Below are 24,483 nucleotides of genomic sequence, written 5' to 3'. Positions count from 1 at the left end.
GGTGTCAACATTAGCAACACAATCGCACCCCAGTCCAATGCCCCGTACTCTAGCCACAGCGCCACACTGAACCCAAACTATGTGAGGCCCAGTGAAAGGAGACGCATAAAGGGAGTGGGGAGGGGAGGAGAGGAGAGGGGGAGGACAAGGGAGAGATTAAACTCTCAGACAGCTATTAGCAGGGATGAGGCTTTTCTAAACAAACAAAAAACGAGACAATCAATACTGTGTTAGTTTACCAAGTGGAGTCATGATGGGCTCTGGGGTATTTCTCTCTCTTCTATTGTTTTTCTCAACTTCTCAAACGTCTGTGGTTTGGTTCGTATTGGCAATCCAATTTAGTCTGGAGTCCTTGGAGACCTATTTATTTTGTGGCCAGTGCTTTGTTAATGGTTGCTTTGCTTCAGCCCGTGGCTAGTTCATTCATAGATTTAGAGCTGTAATGAATCCTGGTTGGAGGGTATTAACGCTGATAGTGGACAATCACTGGGCTGTCCAGAGGAAAGCAGCATTCAGTGATGACAGGACCACTGGCCCTTGGGGACCACAGCCCTTCTCTCTCATTAGACAGAGACAGAGGTGTCGCTTTAAACACATGAGAGGGATTGGAAAGGGAATGAGTTGACATTTGGACTGTTGCCGCTCTTGAGTGGGTATCTGTCTTGACAAGAAAAGCAATGTTTTTTAAAGCCCATTTATTTCTCACTCACTGCTGATTCTAGGCCATGCCACCAGAAGAGACACGGGTTCTCCTCAGTGGTGGAGATTAGTTGGAAAGGTTTCAGTAGTAGGAGACCTGTAGTATTTGTTTTTGGAAGAGACAACAATCTCATTTAATTGTTTGGTTTGAGATGTCCCCTTGACACCCTCTTCCAGGTCTCTTGAAAAACAAATAGAACATAGAGGGTTGTTATACCTGTGTGGTGTGTGTAGCATGTACTCCACAACTCCCAGGAGGACCCGGTAGTTGTGGTGTTTGTTGGGTGCGATTCGTTGATCCTGCGGTAATGATAAGTCAACACAAACAACCCCCTGGAGAAAAACTCTTTGGGAAGTTGCTGCAAACGCATCCTTGGCTAAGCCCTCACCATTGGCAGCAATAAACAAACACACATTAACTCACCCAATGACCTCCTGAGACATTGGGGGTTGTTGTCATGGAATACCCATCATAGAGTTAGCTAGCAATAAACTGGTGGTAGGCGTTCAGGGTATTGAGAGATCACAAAACAGCGGGGAGTAGCCCCTGGTGAGGACATATTAGTCCTAGTAGCACTGCCCTATGAAATGTGTCTTCCGCATATAACCCCAGAGTCAGAGAGGTGTGGTGGGGGGGACTGGGTTAACTGCCTTGATCAAGGAGAGAATAGTAGATTTTTCCCACCTTGCCGGCTCGAGGATTCGAACCAGTAACCTTTCCAATGGTCCATGAATCTGTAAACGCAGTCATTGTAATTTGTCGGTCTCTGTTTTTATAGTGTGTCTATGACGGCCTTACAGATCATGAGCCGAGCCTAAGCATGCAATGGCCTCTTTGATTTCAGCCATATGATGGCTTCCATCAGATAAAAGACAGTACTATTAAGTATTTATGATCCCATTAGACAAAACACCTGTCTCTGTAACTCTCCTATTGGTTTCTGCTTCATTACCAGTGCTGTTACCAGTGTTTTATAGAGTGCATACATTACAGGACTGCGCCAGTAAAACAAGCAGCTTTCAACTTTCCCACTCAAGGCCATCCATAGATCTATACTTGTGCTTAAAATATGAGCTAGATTTGTTGAATACCTAGAAATCTCCTCATATATTACACCTCAGATAATATTTACTGTGTTTATCTAGTTTTGCTATTGTTTGTTTGTGATTCAGAGTCATGTCATTTGACTCTATATTCACTGCTAGTCCATACATTGTCTCACTCAGTTGAACATATTGAAATATATGTTGTTTTTTATTTTAAACTTTATTTTAAACCAATTTTGGAGTCTTGTTTTTTGAGGGATTTAGTTTCTACTGTGTGGTCTGTTATGTAGACTGTTTATGCAGACGGTTTGTGCTGCTGAGGAAAACATGTAGTGCAGACCATCACATGACTCCCATGCCTTTCCTATATAGTCATAACAACATAGGAAGACAAACAGTGTAATAACTGGAACGACTGGCACAAATACATTTTCCTGGGGGATTAAGCCGTTATTATTTTGACAAACAGTAGAATTGAGAGAGTGGCTAGAGTAATGATGAATGCATATGACATATGAATTAATACAGTACAGCAGGCTATCTGGCGTCCTTGGTTGTGTCCTCAGTAAATGATAAATGTTCAGTAGATGTTCAGTTCCTCAGAATTTACATAAAACTTTGTTTCTTCTGATTCGCCTTGGCTGGCAGAATTGTCTGTGTTTGACAGCGGACACAGATCAGGACAGTGCGTTGCATTACACCAATCTGCTGGTTACCACGGAGTGGCATTAGAAAAGACAACAAGCATTTCTGGCTAATTTTATTACAATACAGGAATAGCCTCCATAATGTGCAACAGTAATTACGTTTAGAGCAGTGTGCCCAGCTCTCTTAGTGATGAATGAGAGACATTGACCATGGTCTGCTAGTTTAAAAATCACCATTAGCCTATGCTACTTAGGGCCAGAACATTTCCCATTTTATGCTCCTAATCTGCCTTGCAACTGCAATCTTCATTTGTTTTAATTGTCCATGTGGACATTTTTTGACACGCACAAAGACAATAAACATGTTCCGGTAAGTGTTGCAAATCAGAAATGTGTTTTTTTCCACCCAGTTAAAATGTTATGGAGAGTTGAAACGGTGGGGTGGAGCTGCCGTTCCAGCCTGCAAAATAACAACTTCAAATGGAGCCTGGTCCTCCATTTTCAACTAATGGGCTTATTTCTGCATCCTCTGTCATTCTCTCCTTGGGGAATATGTTCTCTCATTTCAAAAGCTTTGCTTCTCCGTTACATTGTAAAGCCCCAATATGGAGTACAGAACTCAGATGTTAATATCAACCACTGTGACGACTTACTGATGTCCCCATCCAACCCTCCAAACATGAAATATCAATATATTTTTGGATCATCAGAACTATTTGGAAATACACTAGTGTGTGTTCAGTTTGAATTCACTGAATCTGAAAATGAGAGAGTGAATGAAAGAAGAAATGTCACTTCTTTAATTCTTGCTTATAATATCCTTGGGATGGTCTCTCTTTTACCTGTTGGCACAATACATTTTTGTTTTGTTTGTTTATTTATTTGTTCACATAGGTTATGACCTCAGTAATCTAGTGACAGAATCATGCCCAGCATCATGAACTGTTTATCTACCCTAATTAGGCCTTGGGGTTGCTGGGTCCCATGTGTGTTGTAATAGAGGCATCATTAGTATACGGGTTAACCCCCAGGGACCATTAGGTAGTTATGGTCAGATTGATGGTGTGTGGTGTAGTGGTATGTCCCTCAAACAACATTTACATTTTAGTCATTTAGCAGACGCTCTTATCCAGAGCGACTTACAGTAGTGAATGCATACATTTCATACATTTTTTTTCTCCGTACTGGTCCCCTGTGGGAATACGAACCCACAACCCTGGCATTGCAAACACCATGCTCTACCAACTGAGCCACACGGGACTACCCTACAAGACTGCCAACATGTTTTAAAATGATGGACGTTGTTTATGGATTATGGATATTATGTTTGGTGAATTTGCACTCACATTGACTGTGATCAAAAATTCTCTTTCAGCTGTCCCCGGCACCATAAAAACTTCTGCACAATGAAAAATGTTTACGGCCTGGCATTGTCCAGAAAATTAGGAAACTTCCCTGGGGCATGAAAAATTGTCCACTGTGCATTCCTATTCTGTGTAAAGTAATCTCTCCTTGGCTTTGTTGAGAAAATGATTTGTTCCTCGCGGAGACCTCCACTCATAGCCCTGAGTTACTGTGTGATTTCCTGGGTATGTTCTGGAGCGTTTGTTGGGGACTGGGGCTCTAGTTCCATTGCCAGTTGGCGGGGACCCTGTGGACTCCATTTGCTCTGCGCTGCTTCTTAATTTCATTACTTTTACTGTGACCTCAATTAGCAGGGATCCTAGCCCAGGAAATGACTTTCCATTGGAAAGTGAAGCTGGGCTCAGTCGGCAGAGAGAAGGATACAGCTGTAATGGGAGAGTGCATTTTACTCCTGGCACTTAAAGTTTTTAGTCATTAGTCAGTTCCAAGTTAAAGTTGTATCATTTAAATCAGACTTGTTTGTGAAAACCTTCCAAAACATCCATCAGAATTGAAAGAATATACATTTTTGCTTTCCCTGTTTTGACAAAGAGTGAAGAAATACTCCAACTACAATAACTTTTTCTGTCAAGTTTGCCTTTGTACAAATAGCAACAATGTAACGAAAGTGAAATCTTACGTTTTATAAAGGTATGAATATACCAGTTTACGCGCTTTCTGAGTAACAGTATTTTCTCTTACACAATAAGAAGTTGTTTCTGAAAGTAATACAATCATATTGTTAGTAATATCCCACGTCCAACCGGTAGAATGTATGCATAAAAAAGAAGAATCCCACCCTTCAAGCCCTTCACGGTTTCACACTCAGGCAGAGAGAGCAGAGCAGAGGCCTGGGGAGTCAATATGTCAGCGTTTATGGATGCCCCGCGTAGCTGCACAGGGCTGTCAGGCCTCTATTCATGCTCTAATGGCCCCCTAAGGAGTCTGTTTCTCTTTGCTGAAAGGACCGGGAGGCCCAGTGGACGCCCTGTTGTTGAAGGTGAGCGAGCGCTCTCATGGACGCGCCGCGCCTTCATCCATATGACAAGAACCATAAAAGAGTAGCGCTTTTCTTCGCTGCTTCTCCCTCTCTTCTCTTCGTTCTCCTCCCTTCGACATTTCTTGCCCGACCTCAAATAAAGAAAAGGGTGCTAATTGTTTGTTGTGAGAGCCAAAGATTATAGAGCCTCCCATCTTTCTTCCTCCCCTTGCCTTTTTCTCCTCTTTTGCAGGAATGTGATTCTATCACAGAGCAGAGCAAAGTAAACTATCAGAATTGTCCTTTGGTATGTTGATCAGAGGGAAAAGAGACTCATTTTGACAGTGGCAATGAGACACAAGAAAACAGTCTAAGGTTGTATTTCTGGTTGGATGGGAGGCTCAGGTTTCATTCCAAATGAAGGAGGAGGGGGGCCATAGGGAAACGTTACACTCATAGAAATCAAATCAAATTGTATTGGTCACATACACATATTTTGCAGATGTTATTGCTTGTGTTTCTAGCTACAGCAGTGCAGTGGTATCTAACAATTCACAACAATACACACATCTAAATTGACTAAAATATAGTAGAATACAGTATATACATATGAGATGAGTAAAGCAGTATGTAAACCTTATTAAAGTGACTAGTGTTCCATTATTAAAGTGACCAGTGATTCCATGTCTATGTACATAGAGCAGCAGCCTCTAAGGTGCAGGGTTGAGTAGCCGAGTGGTAGCTGGCTAGTGATGGCTATTTAACAGTCTGATGGCCTTGAGGTAGAAGCTGTTTTTTAGTCTCTCCAAAAAGGTTCCAAAAGGGTTCTTCTGCTGTCCCCATAGGAGAGCCCTTTTTTGTTTCCATGTAAAACTCTTTTTGGTTCCAGGTAGAACCCTTCTGGGTTCCATGTAGAACAGTCTGTTGAATGGAACCCAAAAGTATTATACCTGGAGTCAAAAAGGGTTCTCCTATGAGGACAGCCAAAGATAACACCTTTTTTTCTAAGAGTGTATGGTCCTCTAGATCATAGTGCTGACGTGGTGTGAGATGCACGCTGGTGAGGTGGTTATTTTCATACTTACTGGTGAGACTCTCGGGAGACAACTGCCTTTGGTCCTTAGACACTTGTTAATCAGTGGACAGAACTGATTTGTACGTTTGAGAGAGGAGGGGAAGTTCAATGTGATGTAATTTAAGAAAATGTATACAGTCAGGGCTTGTTTGAGAGTCCATTGTTGTGGACTCTCAACCACACTTATAATCTAAATTGTGCAATACTGTGACTCAAATGTTTTCATTTACAGTAGACACAAGTTACTTTTGTTTATTGCAAGCAGATAACAGTAGCCATACTAGAGGTTGTTCATCTGCAGATTCAGTTAGTGATAAATGCCAAGCCAGGCTCTGAGAAGGTCACTGGTACCCAGGGAGATGATGATGATTCAAATTGATTTCAGCATATTAACATTAGGGAGGTACATCCTTGCTATATAATCGTATTCTCCTTGTCATATTCTCACGTTGAAGATGTTTTTTGGTTGGCGACCTAGGTAACTAACAGATTAGATTATTTTTGAAGAATTCTGCTAAATTAAACATTGATGTTTTAATTTCAGTCTCTGGCTCATTGTCTATCTGAGTGTATAGTTACTCATGTCCCTTGTTTTCATGGATTACTATATGGTTTGTTTTAATGCAGTACTATATGGTTTGTTTTAATGCAGTACTATATGGTTTGTTTTAATGCAGTACTATATGGTTTGTTTTAATGCAGTACTATAAGGTTTGTTTTAATGCAGTGCTATATGGTTTGTTTTAATGCAGTACTATATGGTTTGTTTTAATGCAGTACTATATGGTTTGTTTTAATGCAGTACTATGTGGTTTGTTTTAATGCAGTACTATATGGTGTGTTTTAATGCAGTACTATAAGATTTGTTTTAATGCAGTACTATAAGGTTTGTTTTAATGCAGTACTATAAGGTTTGTTTTAATGCAGTACTATAAGGTTTGTTTTAATGCAGTACTATATGGTTTGTTTTAATGCAGTACTATAAGGTTTGTTTTAATGCAGTACTATAAGGTTTGTTTTAATGCAGTACTATAAGGTTTGTTTTAATGCAGTGCTATATGGTTTGTTTTAATGCAGTACTATAAGGTTTGTTTTAATGCAGTACTATAAGGTTTGTTTTAATGCAGTACTATAAGGTTTATTTTAATGGAGTACTATAAGGTTTCTATGTTAAATCCATCCTTCAGTAACACAACTGAATAATCTCCTATGGCTCTCCTAACTTGGCAAACACTGAGGGACACACAGACAAATGCCGCCTCATTCTCTGAAAAATGCAAATTGGGAAGTTGTCAGCTATTTGATGTTGCTGCATGATCCCCGCCCCCGAAAACATCCCTCTCCAGTACGTGGGGTTGAATCTCATGCAATCCTGGGGACAGGAAGAGATGTTTAAATTCAGGCCTGGAGCAGGAGACAGCACAGAGACAGATGGATGTCAGAGATAGCAGATCCCAATCCAGGCGTTTGCTGCTTATCACAGGGCCTGTTTGCATAATTAGGCCTTTTGATATTCCTCCCCTCCGACTGACAAAAAGTATAATTGCAACATCAACTACGACAAAAGGCATGCACAAAATAAACAAGTAAACATAAATAGAAAGAAAAGATGGGCTGTTATTTTTGTCCTGTGGGAATGAAGGAAAAAAACGATCAATAAACAAAATGTGCTGTCAGTCACAGTCAACTGGTGTGACTGGGTGCTCTGAGGCTGGTCCTGTGAATGCCTGCAGAACACTGAGCGTGAGGCCTGATTGTAATTATGCTGGAACTAATATGCTTTTCAAAATGAGCCATTATGAGCTAATGCTTCACTGCCAGAGCCCTGTCTGTTTTTGTCCCTCTGTCTTGGGTAGTTTGCAAAGGTACAGCTGATATTGAGGCCATTGGTTCCGGTATGAAAAACAGCCTTCATGGGACAGGGTTAGGGATACACACCATAGTGTTGTTGAGCTAATACTGACTCAGAGTTAATCTGAGAGACAAGGAATGATGCTTCCCTTCATGTCATCATGGAGGCTTCTTTATCACTTGTTATCCTTAAATACCTCACAGGTTTTATATGTGTAGTCCAAGTATCCATTTCTGATCTATATTTTCTATATTTGACCTAAATATTTACTGACATTGATGTGATTATATTGGTTAATATTTGACCATATTAGACATCTTGGCGTTGTTTTTTGTTGTTGTTGCTATCATGTGGAAGTGTTGCTTGTAGCCTCCTGTGTTGTAGTGTTGTGATGATCAGTTGCTTGTAGCCTCCTGTGTTGTAGTGTTGTGGTGATCAGTTGCTTGTAGCCTCCTGTGTTGTAGTGTTGTGGTGATCAGTTGCTAGTAGCCTCCTGTGTTGTTGTGGTGATCAGTTGCTTGTAGCCTCCTGTTTTGTAGTGTTGTGATGATCAGTTGCTAGTAGCCTCCTGTGTTGTTGTGGTGATCAGTTGCTTGTAGCCTCCTGTGTTGTAGTGTTGTGATGATCAGTTGCTAGTAGCCTCCTGTGTTGTAGTGTTGTGGTGATCAGTTGCTAGTAGCCTCCTGTGTTGTTGTGGTGATCAGTTGCTAGTAGCCTCCTGTTGTTGTAGTGTTGTGGTGATCAGTTGCTTGTAGCCTCCTGTGTTGTAGTGTTGTGGTGATCAGTTGCTAGAAGCCTCCTGTGTTGTAGTGTTGTGGTGATCAGTTGCTAGAAGCCTCCTGTGTTGTAGTGTTGTGGTGATCAGTTGCTAGTAGCCTCCTGTGTTGTAGTGTTGTGGTGATCAGTTGCTAGAAGCCTCCTGTGTTGTAGTGTTGTGGTGATCAGTTGCTAGTAACCTCCTGTGTTGTAGTGGTGTGGTTATCAGTTGCTAGAAGCCTCCTGTGTTGTAGTGTTGTGGTGATCAGTTGCTAGAAGCCTCCTGTGTTGTAGTGTTGTGGTGATCAGTTGCTAGAAGCCTTCTGTGTTGTAGTGTTGGGGTGATCAGTTGGAGCTGATGGTGTTGGAGTGTAGCTTAGATGCTTTTTTGTGTGATCATTTTCTGGACTCTGATTGTATGTTGTCTCTGCTATTGTAGGGCTTGACGTTATTGTAGCACAATGTTCTTGTGGATCTCTGGACCCCAGCAGTCTTTATTGACTCTACAGCCTTGGACACCAGTCCATCTATGCCATATTACCTGAGCTTCTCTCCTAGGGAGAACAGAGAGAGTAGGGGCTCCTCAGAAGGAGGATGGGAGGAAGAGAGGATACAGTCCATGGGGTTGGCGGGCTGGCCGGGGAGGGGGTTTGGAGGGGTCGGGGTAATGAGTATTCCATCTGCCTGCAGTCTGAGCTCTGAGCTGACCATGGGGTCAGCAATGAGGGGCATCAGGAGAGAGGGAGGACCGTCTTTAAACCTCACGCTAAACTCACCGCTAAACTATTAACCAACTGCTAAGCTTCTCAGAGACAAGACCCCTGTTGTTGGTTGTGTTCTGACTTGAGTTGACATTCTGTCTGACTGGATATTATTAGAAATAGCAGTGCTTTGTGAAAAAGCAATGATTTTGATTCTCAGATGTAACAGAGTGCTAAAACAATCTCTTTAGGAAACATATGGTTCCATTCATTGGTAATGATATTCAATTGAAGTCTGTTAGTAAAACAATTTGCTCTTTTGGTATAATATGTTTACTTGTTTTCCTTTTTGTGTCCATAAAGGTTAATTGAATCGTAAACAAAACATTTTTAATTTAGAAGATGTGGTCAATACCTGGTTAATTTCTGTTTAAACAAAGCTGTATTTTTAAATCAATATTGAGTAGGCCCTCAGAGGGCCCTGGTGGAGGATACATGGCTGTCTAATCATGCCCACTGGATGTTTGCTACATAATTAGTCTCTAATTGCTATTATAACTGATGAGGCGAGGCACGAGTGCTTTATCAATATCCCCAGAACCTTCCAATGGAATTACAGCCGAGGCGTTATACCCAGGTCTAATCAGGATTTACCTTATTGTTTCAAAGCAGCGAGAAGTGTTAGAGAACTGACCTCGATGCCCACAGGGATTGAGTTTATTCCAAGGTAGTAGGCTAATCATCCACCGTTTTGTCCTTTATCAACATTGACAGATTTGTAAACCAAGAAGAAGACATGTGTTATTCAAATTCAAAAGCTTTGTTGTCTTGGAAACAGATAGTAAGTGTTTATTCTTCCATAATTTAGGCTGAGAGGCATCGCATCCATAAATATCAAACAACCATTTAAATAAAAAGATTTGGATACTGTGTAATCCATCCAGTGTCATAAAATATGTGTATGTAGATAGTGTTGTCTGCTGAAGGGTTTCATAGGGTGGCCAAAAGTGCAGTTACAGTAAAATGCGTTAACCAGACAGCCATGCAACTCTGAGAGGAACCATATGTTTGACCGAAATTCTGTTTCTGTCACAACCGATTTTGGTACATGTGGGAGCCCCAGTGTTGTTGATGAATCTTGGCATCCCGTTCGGCAGAATGTGCTCTGGATAGAGATGAGGTTTGCTTCTCACATCCCTGTTTCCCAAACTCATTACTGAAAGGGCTGTTGACCTTCACCCAGAGCGTGCTGCCTGCTGCTTGTAGTTCGTGCACACAAACAGACGTGTTGGCTGTGTGTGCCATGACACATATGTCACTGTAACCAGGGCTCAGTGACAGGTGGCAGTACATACTCATTAGTCTTGTTTGCCATGCAGTTTGTTTGTAAATCCTTTGCAAAATGCTTACATCGGAATATAGGGGGATGATTTTGTTTTGGAATTTTGGACATAGCGGTTAGCCTATATGTCACACATGCACTTCTTAACCCCCTCACATAGATAAACAAAGGAAGAGAAATATGAGCAAAAGAAAATAACTCAAGTAGAATTCTACGTCGTCGTTGAGCAGCCATCCCCTCTGTCCCCCTGTTCCCCCCTCGCCCCTCTCGTCCCCCCGTAGGACACAGAGGTGACTTTGGAAAGTGATCTATGGACCGCTGTGCCGGTCTCAAGTGTTGTCATGGCGAGTTAGCTGCAAATCGCTCTGCACATCCTCATGAAAACCAACAAAGGGATATGCCATATATGTACATATTCAACTTTGTATGTTCAAGGGTATTCTCTGCAATAGTGGTAGCCAGTGTTGGAGAATCAATCTTTCTTAAAAGGGGTAAGACAAAATAATTGATTTTAATGAATGCGGCCTCATGTCCTGCGGCCGCATGTAATCCGCAGAGAATCGTTGAGCGTGAGCTCAGGGCGACAAAAAGACGTTCTCAGAAGACTCATCGAGTGGCCTGTAATGATAGTCTCCATATAATCCCATAATTCCTTGTTTAATTAAACTCCAGAGCCGGCCTTGAGACCCAGACAGATTTGGTTGCTCTTTTATTCTCACAGTTGTTATTTTGAGGCTATTTGGCTTCAGTTTGTCCATGTGGTATGTTGAAACATTCTAGAGGGCTTTGTTAAACTGAGTTTAGTTGTGCCCATAGCTAATGCAGGGGGTTCACCTGGGCTAACTTTCAGGAGACCATTATGGTTGTCATTATATGGGTAGAAAGGGTTTCTGTAAAGGACAATGAGCTCTTAACAAACTCTCTACTTCTATATCGCTCATGTTTTGGTCTCTATCCTTCACTCCTTCTGGACTGTACATGTCTGATGCAATCCAACAAGGCCTGGAGCAACACTGGCTAGTCACACTGGCTTGTCAATGTCTCATTGAGCACATTTGTGAAAATATGAATTTTATAACAGGAAATGAAAAGGGCCATGTAGTTTGAATAGACATGCAGAGGAGGTGAAAATGATGCAATTTCCTAAATTCAGTTATAATGGTAATGCGCTGTGGTAATACATATTCACTGTCAGAAACATTCCTCTTGGCCTGGATTGGATGGCTTTGTGCAGTATCTATATTCCTCAAGCAAAAATGCAGCAGCTTAGCTGAATGCCTAAAAGTATTGTAAGATATATTGTAATTCATTTATTGACAGCAGCATCATGGAAACACAGAATATGGGATTGAATGGTTCTGGCGCGATATTGTTGTTATGTTCTGTATATTCTGTCTGTGCTGTTTTTTTAAACAGCAGTGTGCCCTGGGCCATTGTGAGAGAATAGTGTGGTGAGGAACCGCAAGGTGGCCTGGGTAGATTAACCCTTCCACCCAGCACCCCCTCCTCCCCCCTACCGCCTGCAGCCCTCTGCAGCCCTCTGGGGCCTCTCCCTCTCTCTCTCAGGCAGGATTGGGTATCAGGCCTCTTATATTCTGTATAAATATCCACAGATTAAGATAATATTTGCTCTGTTGTGCTCAGAGAGAGGGAAAGCTGTCATTTGAATCCTCTTTGCAGCCTCTCCCCCTCAATAATATGATTCTAGCAAACAACATAGCCTCTGGAGTGGTTCTGCCCCCAAATTACAGAACGTGGCTTGTATGGACCATTTCAGGGTTTCACCCATACTTTCTATTGCCTTTTCAATGACATCGGTTAATCAACTATGTGACTAATTTCTGTCTGAACAGAGGCGTGTGGGTAACACAGACAACCGAAGAGATGAATAACCAATAAAATGGACTTCCTTTTCATTGTTGCTAATTTCCACTGTATTATTTAAGTGTAATCCTAATATTAACTGAGCTGGCCTCTCCCTCCCTCCCCATTGGCCCAGGTAATCGTACAGACGAGGGTTCAGACGTGGAGTCGGAGCCGGACCTTCCCCTGAAGAGGAAGCAGCGTCGAAGCCGCACCACCTTCACAGCCGAGCAGCTGGAGGAGCTGGAGAAGGCCTTTGAGAGGACACACTACCCAGACATCTACACCAGGGAAGAGCTGGCCCAGAGGACCAAGCTCACTGAGGCCCGCGTACAGGTTAGTTAGACACACAAACAATCAACACATACTCTGTCATGGCTGCTGAGAATTATCCAGGTGTTTATGACACTGATGTAAAACACTATTTACCTGTACATTGACATATTAGTTGTAATATCCTGGTATAGTTTTACATCTAACCAAATCTGAGTTAATGGAGTTTACAGAGCTATTTTAGATACGTTTGGACTTAATGCTTTACAAGTAATTTTTTTCAGGAACAGTTTATCAGTAGGCTATGTTCCCTATTAGCTCATCAAATGTAAGACAAACTACTTGTATCGGGAAAGGTGTATTTGGCATCCTTAATGCAATATGCTTCCAGCTGACTATAATGTGGTTTAGATAGATAGGGTTTTTTTACCTAAAAAGATTTCCGATTCATCCCACTTCACTGAAATCGAAGCCATCCATTTGCCATAACATCATTTTGGAGTAAAAAATGCTGCCAATGTATTTGCATAAATACATTTGAATGCACCCATGTCATGCCCAATTGGACCTTATTTTATATTCTTATTTTTCCATTTATACTCTTCTTGGTCTCCTGCTGCCGTCTGTCACCCATGGCGGTGATATATTTATTCATCCCAGTGCAGTTCTTTTTTACCCATATTTCTACCCCCTCACCTCACCTCTGTGAGTTCACTGCTATCTGTGAGTTCTCATCTGTTCTAAGAAGGCCTTGACAGGGGATTCTCCATTTTCTTCACACCCAAGACTCTACTCCAGAACCTGCCTGACAGCTTGTGTACCATTTGGTTTTATGTAACACTGAAGGAAAATACAGTAGAGTTATAGCGGCAGCTGTTCTGGAGTTAGAAGAGAAAGAGAGAGGGAGAAAAGAAAGAGAGAGAGAGAGAGTGTGTGTGTGTGAGAGAGAGAGAGAGAGAGAGAGAGAGAGAGAGAGAGAGAAGAAATGCATTCCTGATGGATTTCTCATTTCGGCCTTTGGCCAGGATCTCTCTCCTATCACTTTCAAGCATGCCTCTGCCTGTAAAACCCTGTGCATATCACATAGGGTCTCTCATCCTCTCCAGGGACCCCATGCCCTGACAACAACATTAATCAATCAGATGTTAGTAAAAAAAGGGCAGGGGCAACCCTCTCCTCTTACCACAACCCCTCGCTCACTCCCCCTAAACCTCCCAAACTCTGAACCACCCTGCGCGCTAACTGTTCCTCACACTCCTAACATGCGGTTAGGGGTAACTGATTCCACACATGTCTTTGTCTGTCTAGCAAACCCTCAAAACAGAAAGGTGTATGCCAAAATGGTTGATGCAGCACTCAGGATGATGCTGAGAGATTTATTTCATGTGTATTTTCTTGCGATATATTGCGTTTTAGAATGTTTCAAATATACTTATGAGGGAAACTTGGAAAGGGAAGTGGGAAGGTCTTTCAGTTATTATTTGATGAATCACTTTTTCTGAAGATTGTCCTCCATTACAGTGTATTGGCGGTCTCATGAAATACATCTGGAATATACATGCATGTCTCATCGATTCTGAGTTATGACAGATGGGTTAAAATGCTTTGTATTTACAATGCTATCCATTTTGTTAAATTTGTTTAAATGTAGCATCAATATTAGACCTTGTAGAGTGGAGCTGAATTCCTTGTGAAGCTCATTATGATTGTAGAAGAAAAGATCCAGCAAACCTGTCTCTGATTGGTTGAGCAGGCAGAGTGTCATGTGGGCTAGAGAGCACAGAGAGTCCTCTGTCTTGTTCATGTTCCAGGCACTTCACAGCCATATTTGTAGGTCAATTACATTTCAATTTCAGAGAGAATCTCTTCAAGCATTTGCCTCTAGAGTATTTATGGAAACTGATGGTAATTTGAAGTCTAAACGCAAAGAAAAAATACATGGTTGAAAACTGAAAGGAAACTCCTGCAAGATAATAGAGCTAAATTATGTCATGTGAAAACCTGAGGTATTTGAGTCATGGATATAATTTGTTAATGCAGTTTTCCTCATAATCTAATTCTAAAACGCTTTTAAAGTCTCCTAAGGTCAACTCAAACTTAATTTTCTGAGAAGGTCACCCCAAGAAACTGACTCTGGAAGTAAATAATGGATATCAGTCTTCAATGTTGCTCAGTGGTTTGGCAAGTGAGTTGGGAGGAGGATTTAGGATGGACTATGGAGCCCATTGTACAATTGTTTCTTTTTCAAGAGTCGTGTGGTTTTTTCATTGGCTTTACCAAAGCACTACCCCATTGCATCTGCGCACCAGGGACTTACCCTGCTCCTCGTCAGCCTGCTGAAGTACTCAGACACATCCTAATTGGCCACACTGACCACTGCAGACATGATGATATAAGAGAAACGGTAAAGCCTCTTCTCTAAAACTGCTCCCAATTGAATCAATACATTGAAAAAGACATGGGGCCAAAGGCTGGATTTTGTTGTGTGAACTTGACAGTTTTAGTGTCCATGTTTTTTGAAGATGTCAGCCAGCTGGGGTTTCACATAGGTGCCCAAATGGCCAATCTCTGGGCTGGACAGAAGGACCTTTGGCCCGAGAGCCAACCTGCTCCAGCACAGCTGCAATGACGCATCTTCCAGATGTCAGCGAGTGGGGAGGCTAAGAAGGCAGTAGGGGTGAGTCAGAAACCCTAAGCAGAGGGGCAGTGTTGTAGGATCTTAAAGATCCATCTCTTCTTCAGTAGGATTTGTGGTTACGGCTTACCCTGTTAGTTGTTATTGTAATAATCTGTTAACCAGTGTTTGTGGTTTACACTGCAGGGACACATAGTAATATTGCTATTGGCTGTGAGGGTATATGGGCCCACACCAAGCTGAGAGTTATTATGTGGAATGGTGCTCAAGAGGTCTCCTGGTTTAACGAGAAGTGACAAGTGTATGGTTTACTGGTGACTCCACAGCCCAAACTCACTGCCCTATAAACTCAGCTAACCCAAACCCCCTCCTCTCCCCGACCCTGCCTGCCATCTTGAATCACACTATCTCATCCATCTTCATCAGGCCCACCACCCCCTAAAACACAGCTACCAGCAGCCCCCCCGGAACCGCTACTGTTTTATCACCCCAACTGACAAATTACGGGATCTGATCCATATCTCACAGCCATTAGTTCCAGGCTACCTGTCCCTATAAAGCTAGCTAGCTGTCTCCTGATCTGAGCGCCCCACTCTCTGTGCTGCCCATTCTGCATCTGAAATAAAACACTCATTCCGAACTAGACCAGGCAGTGGAGTATTAAGAACAGAAAAGAGCGTCACTTGTGTCTATCCTTCAGAGGTATGGGCCAGGTGGATGGGGGGTTTGCTGTTGAGCGAGGGAGGGAGGGAGGGAGGGAGGGAGGGAGGGAGGGAGGGAGGGAGGGAGGGAGGGAAGGAAGGAGAGGGAGGGAGGGAGGGCAGAGAACAGAGGGAGGGAGTTCAGAGGCTGGGTCTTAATGCTGTATATCAGTGTAAATCCTCTCCTCCTCACACTTGAAATGAATTACATTCTCTTCTGTTTAGGCTGAGGTTCCCACCTCTGCTGAGAAGGCTCATCTGAGCGGCGCTTAGCAAATCTGACACATAGATCCCCTTTCATTCCCAATAAACATTCTAGATGTAGCTATTATAGTTAGAGGAATCTAATAAGGTATAAGCGTAGCCTTTTATGCAGCGTAGAAATCAATTTGGCAAGACGTTTTCCTCTAACTGGAGAGTGTGGTAGGCGTCTGATGCCAACCGCAACACAGAGAGAAGAGGATCCTGCTTTGTTTGTCTCTGTGGTGCCCTCTCTCTGATCTCTGAGGCCTCTGTGGAGAGACTGAAAAAAGTAGAGATCCCAGCACTTCCTCATATTTACCTTTATTTAACTAGGCAAGTTAGTTAAGAACAAATTCTTATTTTCAATGACGGCCTAGGAACAGTGGGTTAACTGCCTTGTTCAGGGGCAGAATGACAGATTTGTACCTTGTCAGCTCGGGGATTGAAACTTGCAACCTTGCGGTTACTAGTCCAATGCTCTAACCACTAGGCTACGCTGCCGCCCCAAATTTATAGTGCCACAGGATATATTATTGACACTCTATTATATATATATATATATATATATATATGCAAAAGTATGTGGACACCCCTTCAAATTTGTGGATTTGGCTATTTCAGCCACACCCATTGCTGACAGGTGTATAAAATCGAGCACACAGCCATGCAATCTCCATAGACAAACATTGGCAATAGAATGGCCTTACTGAAGAGCTCAGTGACTTTCAACGTGACAGTGTCATAGGATGCCACCTTTCTAACAAGTCAGTTTGTCAAATTTCTGCCCTGTTAGAGCTGCCCCGGTCAACTTCTATGAGCAACTTCGGCTCAGCTGCGAAGTGGTAGGCCACGCAAGCTCACAGAATGGGACCGCCAAGTGCTGAAACACGTAGCGCATAAAAATCGTCTGTGGTCGGTTGAAACACTCACTACCGAGTTCCAAACTGACTCTGGAAGCAACATCAGCACAAGAACTGTTCATTAGGGGCTTCATGAAATGGGTTTTCATGGCAAAACAGCCACACACAAACCTAAGATCACCATGTGCAATGCCAAGCGTCGGCTGGAGTGGTATAAAACTCGCCACCATTGGACTCTGGAGCAGTGGAAACATTCTCTGGAGTCCAATGGACAAATCTGGGTTAGGCAGATGCCAGGAGAACGCTACCTGCCCCAATGCATAGTGCCAACTGTAAAGTTTGGTGGAGGAGTAATAATGGTCTCGGGCTGTTTTTCATGATTCGGAATAGGCCCCTTAGTTCCAGGGAAGAGAAATCTTAATTCTATAGCATACAATGACATTCCAGACGATTCTGTGCTTCCAACTTTGTGGCAACAGTTTGGGGAAGACCCTTTCCCATTTCAGCATGACAGTGCCCCCATGCACAAAGCGAGGTCAATACAGAAATTGTTTGTAGAGATCGGTGTGGAAGAATTTGACTGGCCTGCAGAGGGCCCTGACCTCAACCCCATCAAACACCTTTGCGATGAATTGTAATGCCGTCAGGGAGCCAGACCTAATCGCCCAACATCAGTGCCCAATCTCACTAATGCTCTTGTTGCTTAATGGAAGCAAGTCCCCGCAGCAATGTTCCAACATCTAGTGGAAAGCCTTCCCAGAAGAGTGGAGGCTTTATAGCAGCAAAAAAGGGACCAACTCCATATTAATGCCCATGATTTTGGAATGAGATGTTCGACAAGCAGGTGTCCACATACTTTTATATATAAATATATAACTCAGGCAGACAGGCATAGAGGCATTCAGTTACTGTTCAATTGAACATTAGAATGGGCCAAACTGGTGACCTAAGCGACTTTGAGCGTGGTATGATCGTCGGTGCCAGGAGCGCCGGTTCCAGTATCTCAGAAACTTCCGGCCTGCTGGGCTTTTCACGCACGACAATGTCTAGGGTTTACTGAGAATGGCGTGACAAGCAAAAAACATCTAATCAGCTGCAGTTCTGTGGGCAAAAACAGCTCGTTGATGAGAGGTCGAAGGAGAATGGCAAGAATCGTGCAAGCTAACAGGTGGGCCACAAACAGACAAATAACGGTGCAGTATAACAGTGGTGTGCAGAACGGCATCTCGGAACACACAACTCATTGGTTCTTGTCACAGATGGGCTATTGCAGCAGATGACCACACCGGGTTCCACTCCTGTCAGCTAAAAACAAGAAGAAGCAGCTCCAGTGGGCAGGCGATCACCAACACTGGACAACAGAGGAGTGGAAAAACATTGCCTGGTCCGAAGAATCCTGGTTCCTGTTGTGTCATTCTGATGACAGAGTCAGGATTTAGCGTAAGCAGCATGAGTCCATGGCCCCATCCTGCCTGCAGTTCAGGGAGACGGCAGTGGTGTAATGTTGTGGGGAATGTTTTCCTGGCACACGTTTAGGTCCCTTGATACCAACTGATCAACGTTTGAACACCACCCCTTGTAGAATCCATGCCCTGAAGATTTCAGGCTGTTCTGGAGGCAAAGGAGGGTCCGACCCGGAACTAGATGGGTGTACCTAATGCTAACTGGCCACTGAGTGTTTATTCCTTTCATTTAGTTTAGGATAAACATAATGATGCTATAGAGATGTGAAATAGAGATTAAATAGAGATTTACTAGGTTGTTGTCCCGCTGGGTGATTACCAATGGCAGGAGAGAACGGCATAGTAGGATTCAGGAGTAACAATGGCAGAGCCCACCCAACCCAACAGTCATCAATGTTTCCACCAGTCTGGTTTTATGTCGGTTCCATAAAGGAATAAATAGGGGTTATGTAGATTGTGGAGGAGAAATTGTTGCAATGCATCTGTGTGAATGTTCTAACAGTTTCTTATTATTAGAAATGAAATGACTTTCCTTCAGTCCCTCTGTATTCCTGATAGTTATCGAGCTAATCCCACTCTCCTCTCAAATTCACACTCCCGGCTACTCTAATTAGCATAGTGCCAGTCTGGCAGGCAGCGAGGCAGGCAGGCATAGAGAGAAACAGCAAGAGCTAGTGAGGGTGGGTAGTACGTGGTATAAAACCAATGAGGATTTCTATGTTGTTTCGCCTCTTTGCACTACTGTGTTCGTTGTGTGTTTGTGGAGTGCGCCATTGAAGATACATGAGAAGGAGGGTTCGTCCTTGTTTTTGTGGCGTATTGTTCACTTTGTAGAATGTGTACATGTGGCACCGTTGGCTTAAGAAACATACCATTCTTACAATAACTCCCTTTCAAAAACGCTCTTCACGATTGTCTGAAATTAAATGAAGACGATTAGATTCTATTTGAGACAAAGGACATTTTGGAAAGGGTTTGAATGCAATGTAATGTCATGCAGTGTTGTGTTAGTGTTATCGAGGATCAGTGATTACCGAATCAGATCCTCAGCTCTGTAGATTCCATTGTGTTATGTTTATTATTGAGTGAGACCAAGGGAAACGGTGGAATACAGACCCAGGCAAATGCCACTCTCTCAGATAAGATATTATATTAAAGGATATGTATATGCCACATCAAAGCAACTGTTGTTGACACCTATCTCTCCCCACCTTCACTTCAGTAGACCCGGGGACATGTTTTCAGGACCTTCAACTTGCCTGACATTCGTTCCAACCTTCATGTCCCCCAGCCCCCACTACAGTCCCTGCCACCCCCTTCATGTCTGTGCTCAGCTCAGCTCAGTAGCTCAACCGCTTTAAAGCGGGTCTCTTTTTGTCTCCCAGGCTCCAGTAAGCTCTAGTCCTAGGAGATGTGGTGATTCCCCAGGTTTTCTACCCTCCCCCACCCTCCAACTTCCTCCAGTATCTTGCAGGGATTCACACATAGAGTCCATGTTAGCCCCAGTATAGAGGAAGCCAGGCAACCAGCAAACCTCTTACACTGACAAAACAAAACAGGACTGACATGGATGCTGTAGATGCAGACTTTGAGGTACATATGGAGGGAGACATGGAGGAGGGATGAAGCTCTCTCTCTCTGTAGTGTAGAGGAATTAAACCGGATTGGGGAGAGCAGAGGAGAATCTGTCATCCAAGGTGACTTTGTGATCGGGTTCCAGAGTACAGCTTCAAATCCTCCTCAGCTGCAGGCTGTGTGTGTGTGTGTGTGTGTGTGTGTGTGTGTGTGTGTGTGTGTGTGTGTGTGTGTGTGTGTGTGTGTGTGTGTGTGTGTGTGTGTGTGTGCGTGCGTGCGTGCGTGTGTGTGTGTCTGACGCATGCCTGCCTAACAGACCTGGATTGAAATACATGTATATTTTGGTATTTGTTTTTTAAATACTTACGGACAGATCTAAATTCACTGGGGGGAGGGTGGTCCAAAATAGGGGAGGGTTGTCAAACTTAATATTTTGCTTTGGGAATTTCATGTGGTTTTTATTGGGCACAGGGGAGGGTAGTGCATTTTTTCCCTGGTTTACATTCACTCATCTGCTCGTATTTTCCCTATAAACAATGACCTGACTTACTTTTGATATTACCCTAATAAAGTTTTAAAAAATGTTTCTGAAGGTTTGTTATGGTGTGGCTATTCATAAGTTTTAACTACTGCATGGCTATGATATGAAGGCAGTCCGCCCCAGCGCAACAACTGACTACGACAGTTCAACTTGAGGTGAGGAAGAATGTTTCAGGCCTGCCAGAGTTACTCCTATAATCTGACAATATAATGCTTATCTTTATACAAAATATTTAGATAGAAAATTGCCTAGAAGACCAGCATCCCGGAGTCGCCTCTTCACTGTTGACGTTGAGACTGGTGTTTTGCGGGTACTATTTAATGAAGCTGCCAGTTGAGGACTTGTGAGGCGTCTGTTTCTCAAACTAGACACTCTAATGTACTTGTCCTTTTGCTCAGTTGTGCACCGGGTCCTCACACTCCTCTTTCTATTCTGGTTAGAGCCAGTTTGCGCTGTTCTGTGAAGGGAGTAGTAAACAGCGTTGTATGAGATCTTCAGTTTCTTGGCAATTTCTCACATGGAATAGCCTTCATTTCTCAGAACAAATATAGACTGACGAGTTTCAGAAGAAAGGTCTTTGTTTCTGGCCATTTTGAGCCTGTAATCGAATCCACAAATGCTGATGCTCCAGATACTCAACTAGTCTAAAGAAGGCCAGTTTTATTGCTTATTTAATCAGAACAACAGTTTTCAGCTGTGCTAACATAATTGCAAAAGGGTTTTATAATGATCAATTAGCCTTTTAAAATGATGCATTAGGATTAGCTAACACAACGTGCCATTGGTACACAGGAGTGATGGTTGCTGATAATGGGCCGCTGTACGCCTATGTAGATATTCCATCAATAGTCATTTACAACATTAACAATGTCTACACTGTATTTCTGATCAATTTGATGTTATTTTAATGGACAAAAAATGTGCTTTTCTTTCAAAAACAAGGACATTTCTAGGTGACCCCAAACTTTTGAACGGTAGTGTATATTAAAATATTCATATCATATAGGCCATATAGGCCTATGCTTGCAATGCCCTGATGCATTCAGTTCCCGACTCTCCTACAGCTGAACTGTGAGGTGGACAATTATTGTAGCATAAAAAACAAAAAAATAAATTTGCTATAGTTTTGCATATGCTACACACCGACACACAAAGAATAGTGTTTTTGTAATTTGTTATAGCTGTTTTTAAGGACATGTAAATGTGTCTCATTTGGCCAACATGCCTCGTTTTTGATGGCGCTGGTTGCCCAAGGTCAGATCTGAATGCATATGGATGTCCGTTACATTTCTCAAATGTACGGGAAATTAAAATCTTCCCTGTCATGTTGTCTAGCGCCAAATTTTCCTAAAGGAAACTCTGAAATGGCATATTGTTTACATGATATTCACATGAAAATCTGTCGCCAATTGGATGGAAACCTAGCTATAGACACCCTATAGACTCTGGCAAGTGTGCTAGTCCAGCGTCACTTTGATTATGCCTGCACATCATGGTTCACCAGCAGCCCCAAACATCTAAAGTATACGCTACCAGCCAAACAAGCTTGTATGAATTGTACTTAAACTCTCCCCTCGTACTCATCTGGAGGTTGAGCATTTTTTCGTATCTGTAATGTGTCTGTATCTATGTAATTGTATTTATGTAAAAATAGGGGCCACAATGGAAATAAGTCCCTGACTTTATTGTACAATCCCGGTCACTTAAAAAGTTATTTGAGTATATGTGTATTTTTTAACTGACAAATAAAATCAATCAATCAATCCAAATTGTGCAGCGGCCAATTGATGAATGGAAAGAGACATCTGTTACAAAACACTAAAAACTTTAATGACATTCAGAGATTGTCAAGCCAAGCCTTTGATACTGGAGAAGCCTAAAAGGTAGGGAGAGATGTCGTTTCTGTTTGTGGAGATTGACATAGTCTATTTATTGTGGTGTTGAAAACACAAACCATGATATTGACGGGCCTGAAGTTGGTATGCTTTGTTTATTGGTTGTGTGGTGCTTTGGCACAGAAACCTGTTGGAGGGGTATTCGTTGCGTATATTTGAAATAATTATCAATATAGCATCAACATGTTGAGAATCTGATTCCCCCCCTACCTCATCATTGTCTGCAGCCGGCTCTGATCGTAGTGTATTGAAACAGGCAGGGAGAGTGAGCTTGTCTGTTGTGGTCAGCAAACCCTCAACCTTCTGGCCCGTAGCCCTGCGTGACAGCGACTGTGCCACAAAAGCATGCTGAAGTGGCGAAGTCGATATCCACGTTTATAAACACATGGTCGCTACAGTTATTGTTATTTTTGGTCCTAAACATTATTTTGAGTTCATTCTATGGGGGAGGGTGTATATTTTTCAGTACAAGGGGAGGGTCATGTGAATTTTTATAGAATTTTTTATGACACCTGGAGTTGGACCAGCCCATCCTCCCCAGTCAATGTTGATCTGTCCCTACATTTTCTGTGTATTTGAGTATTTTCAAATAATGTGGCCCAAATCAACTACCTCTATTGGAAGTATTTTCAAATAATTGTCTTTAAATAGTCTACTATTTGAGTATTTTCAAATACCTGGGTTAAATGCATGGGAGTATATTTGAGTCAGTGTATTTGAGTTTTTTCAAATACATTCCAATATTTAACGACTTGTCTTTTCAAATAACAAATATTTAAATGCTTACTTCCAAATGTCTTTGTAAAACCCATGGCTGCTGAAGTAAAACATTCCATCTCTTCTAAAGCAGCAGTGACGCATGACCCCCTCTCGCCCAACAATACGGTATTGACCTGGGCACATTGGGCCCAATGTTTGCCAGCTTTAACTCGATAGGGCTGCAGCCTTTGGCATTTTAGTTGACTTGAGTAGATCGGCGTCGCGGCGGGCTCGTTCAAAGCCTCAGATTAAATTCACTTAGACAGATACTCTTCCCAGGCTGCCCTCTCATTAAGGTAGAAGGGTGGCTATGGAGACCACAGGGCAGGGAGTGAGATGTTGAGACATCTCCATACACCACTCTGAACTACATCCTATTATGTCATTATATACTGACGAGGAGGGGAGGGACATTCTATCAGGAAATTGTGTGAATTATGTATCTGAGGATTTCATATGACAAGAGTTTGGTAATGTGTTTTGGTGAGAGAGCAAGATGGAAAAAGAGAGAACAAAACAGAGTATTAGAAAGAGAAAAGTGAAGTGAAGGAACAAGAGAAAGTGGCAAAAGCATTTCTGTGTGTTTTGTATATGGCATGATGGAACACCTCCTGCCTGTGGCTTGGCTGACATAAAAATAAGCAAGTTTAAAGAGGGGTGGGGTGTGCTTCAGAGGTCAGAGGTGAGGGTGGCAATGCAGGGCCAGGTGATTGGGCGTCTCTGGAAGGAAGGGGTGTATCCCCATGCCAATCCCGGGAAGCAGGCAGCTGTTTGTCTGGGCCCAGCGGGAAATCAGCAGCTCCAGCTCAGAACCAGCACCACGCTCCACTACATCCCAATAGCAGCCATATCAGTGGGGGCACTAGGAGAGCCCTGAGCCCTCGCAGTGCTTTATTTGGTCTGGAAGAGGTTGTTTGTTGAATGGAAAGTGTGAGGAAATGATCTGCTTCCAGAAGAGGCTCCCTGTTGGTTGGGGTTAGAGTTAGAAGTTGTGAGGCTTGATTCTTGCGAGTGCTTGTACAGTGGGGTATTTTGACATCTCAGTCTCACTTTTTTATCACGAGACGCTCTTGATGAAATTGAAACTAGATGCAGACATGATTAAGGCCTAAGAGATACAGTGCGTTGACTCTGTAGTATAACACACAATTCAAACCGAGATCTCTCTTTTTG

At 42.7% G+C, this 24,483-nt stretch overlaps 1 protein-coding gene across 8 annotated transcripts in view; it reads left to right on the top strand.

Moving 5' to 3' along the window:
• The window catches only part of LOC115207741 (paired box protein Pax-7), a 59,413-nt gene that overhangs the window by 14,074 nt on the left and 20,856 nt on the right, over nt 1-24,483 (top strand). For 4 of the 8 annotated variants that reach the window (XM_029775191.1, XM_029775187.1, XM_029775189.1 and 1 more), the window contains exon 5: nt 12,514-12,701. In XM_029775191.1, coding sequence (XP_029631051.1) covers nt 12,514-12,701 — 188 coding nt within the window. Of the gene's footprint in view, nt 1-12,501; nt 12,702-24,483 lie in introns of all 8 variants that reach the window. The other 4 variants (XM_029775190.1, XM_029775186.1, XM_029775188.1 and 1 more) reach the window with 1 other exon arrangement.

Source organism: Salmo trutta, chromosome 14 (genome assembly GCF_901001165.1).
Source record: "Salmo trutta chromosome 14, fSalTru1.1, whole genome shotgun sequence".
Lineage (NCBI taxonomy): Eukaryota > Metazoa > Chordata > Actinopteri > Salmoniformes > Salmonidae > Salmo > Salmo trutta.
Note: the sequence above shows the minus strand (reverse complement) of the source record. Positions and strands in the feature narration are given on the sequence as shown.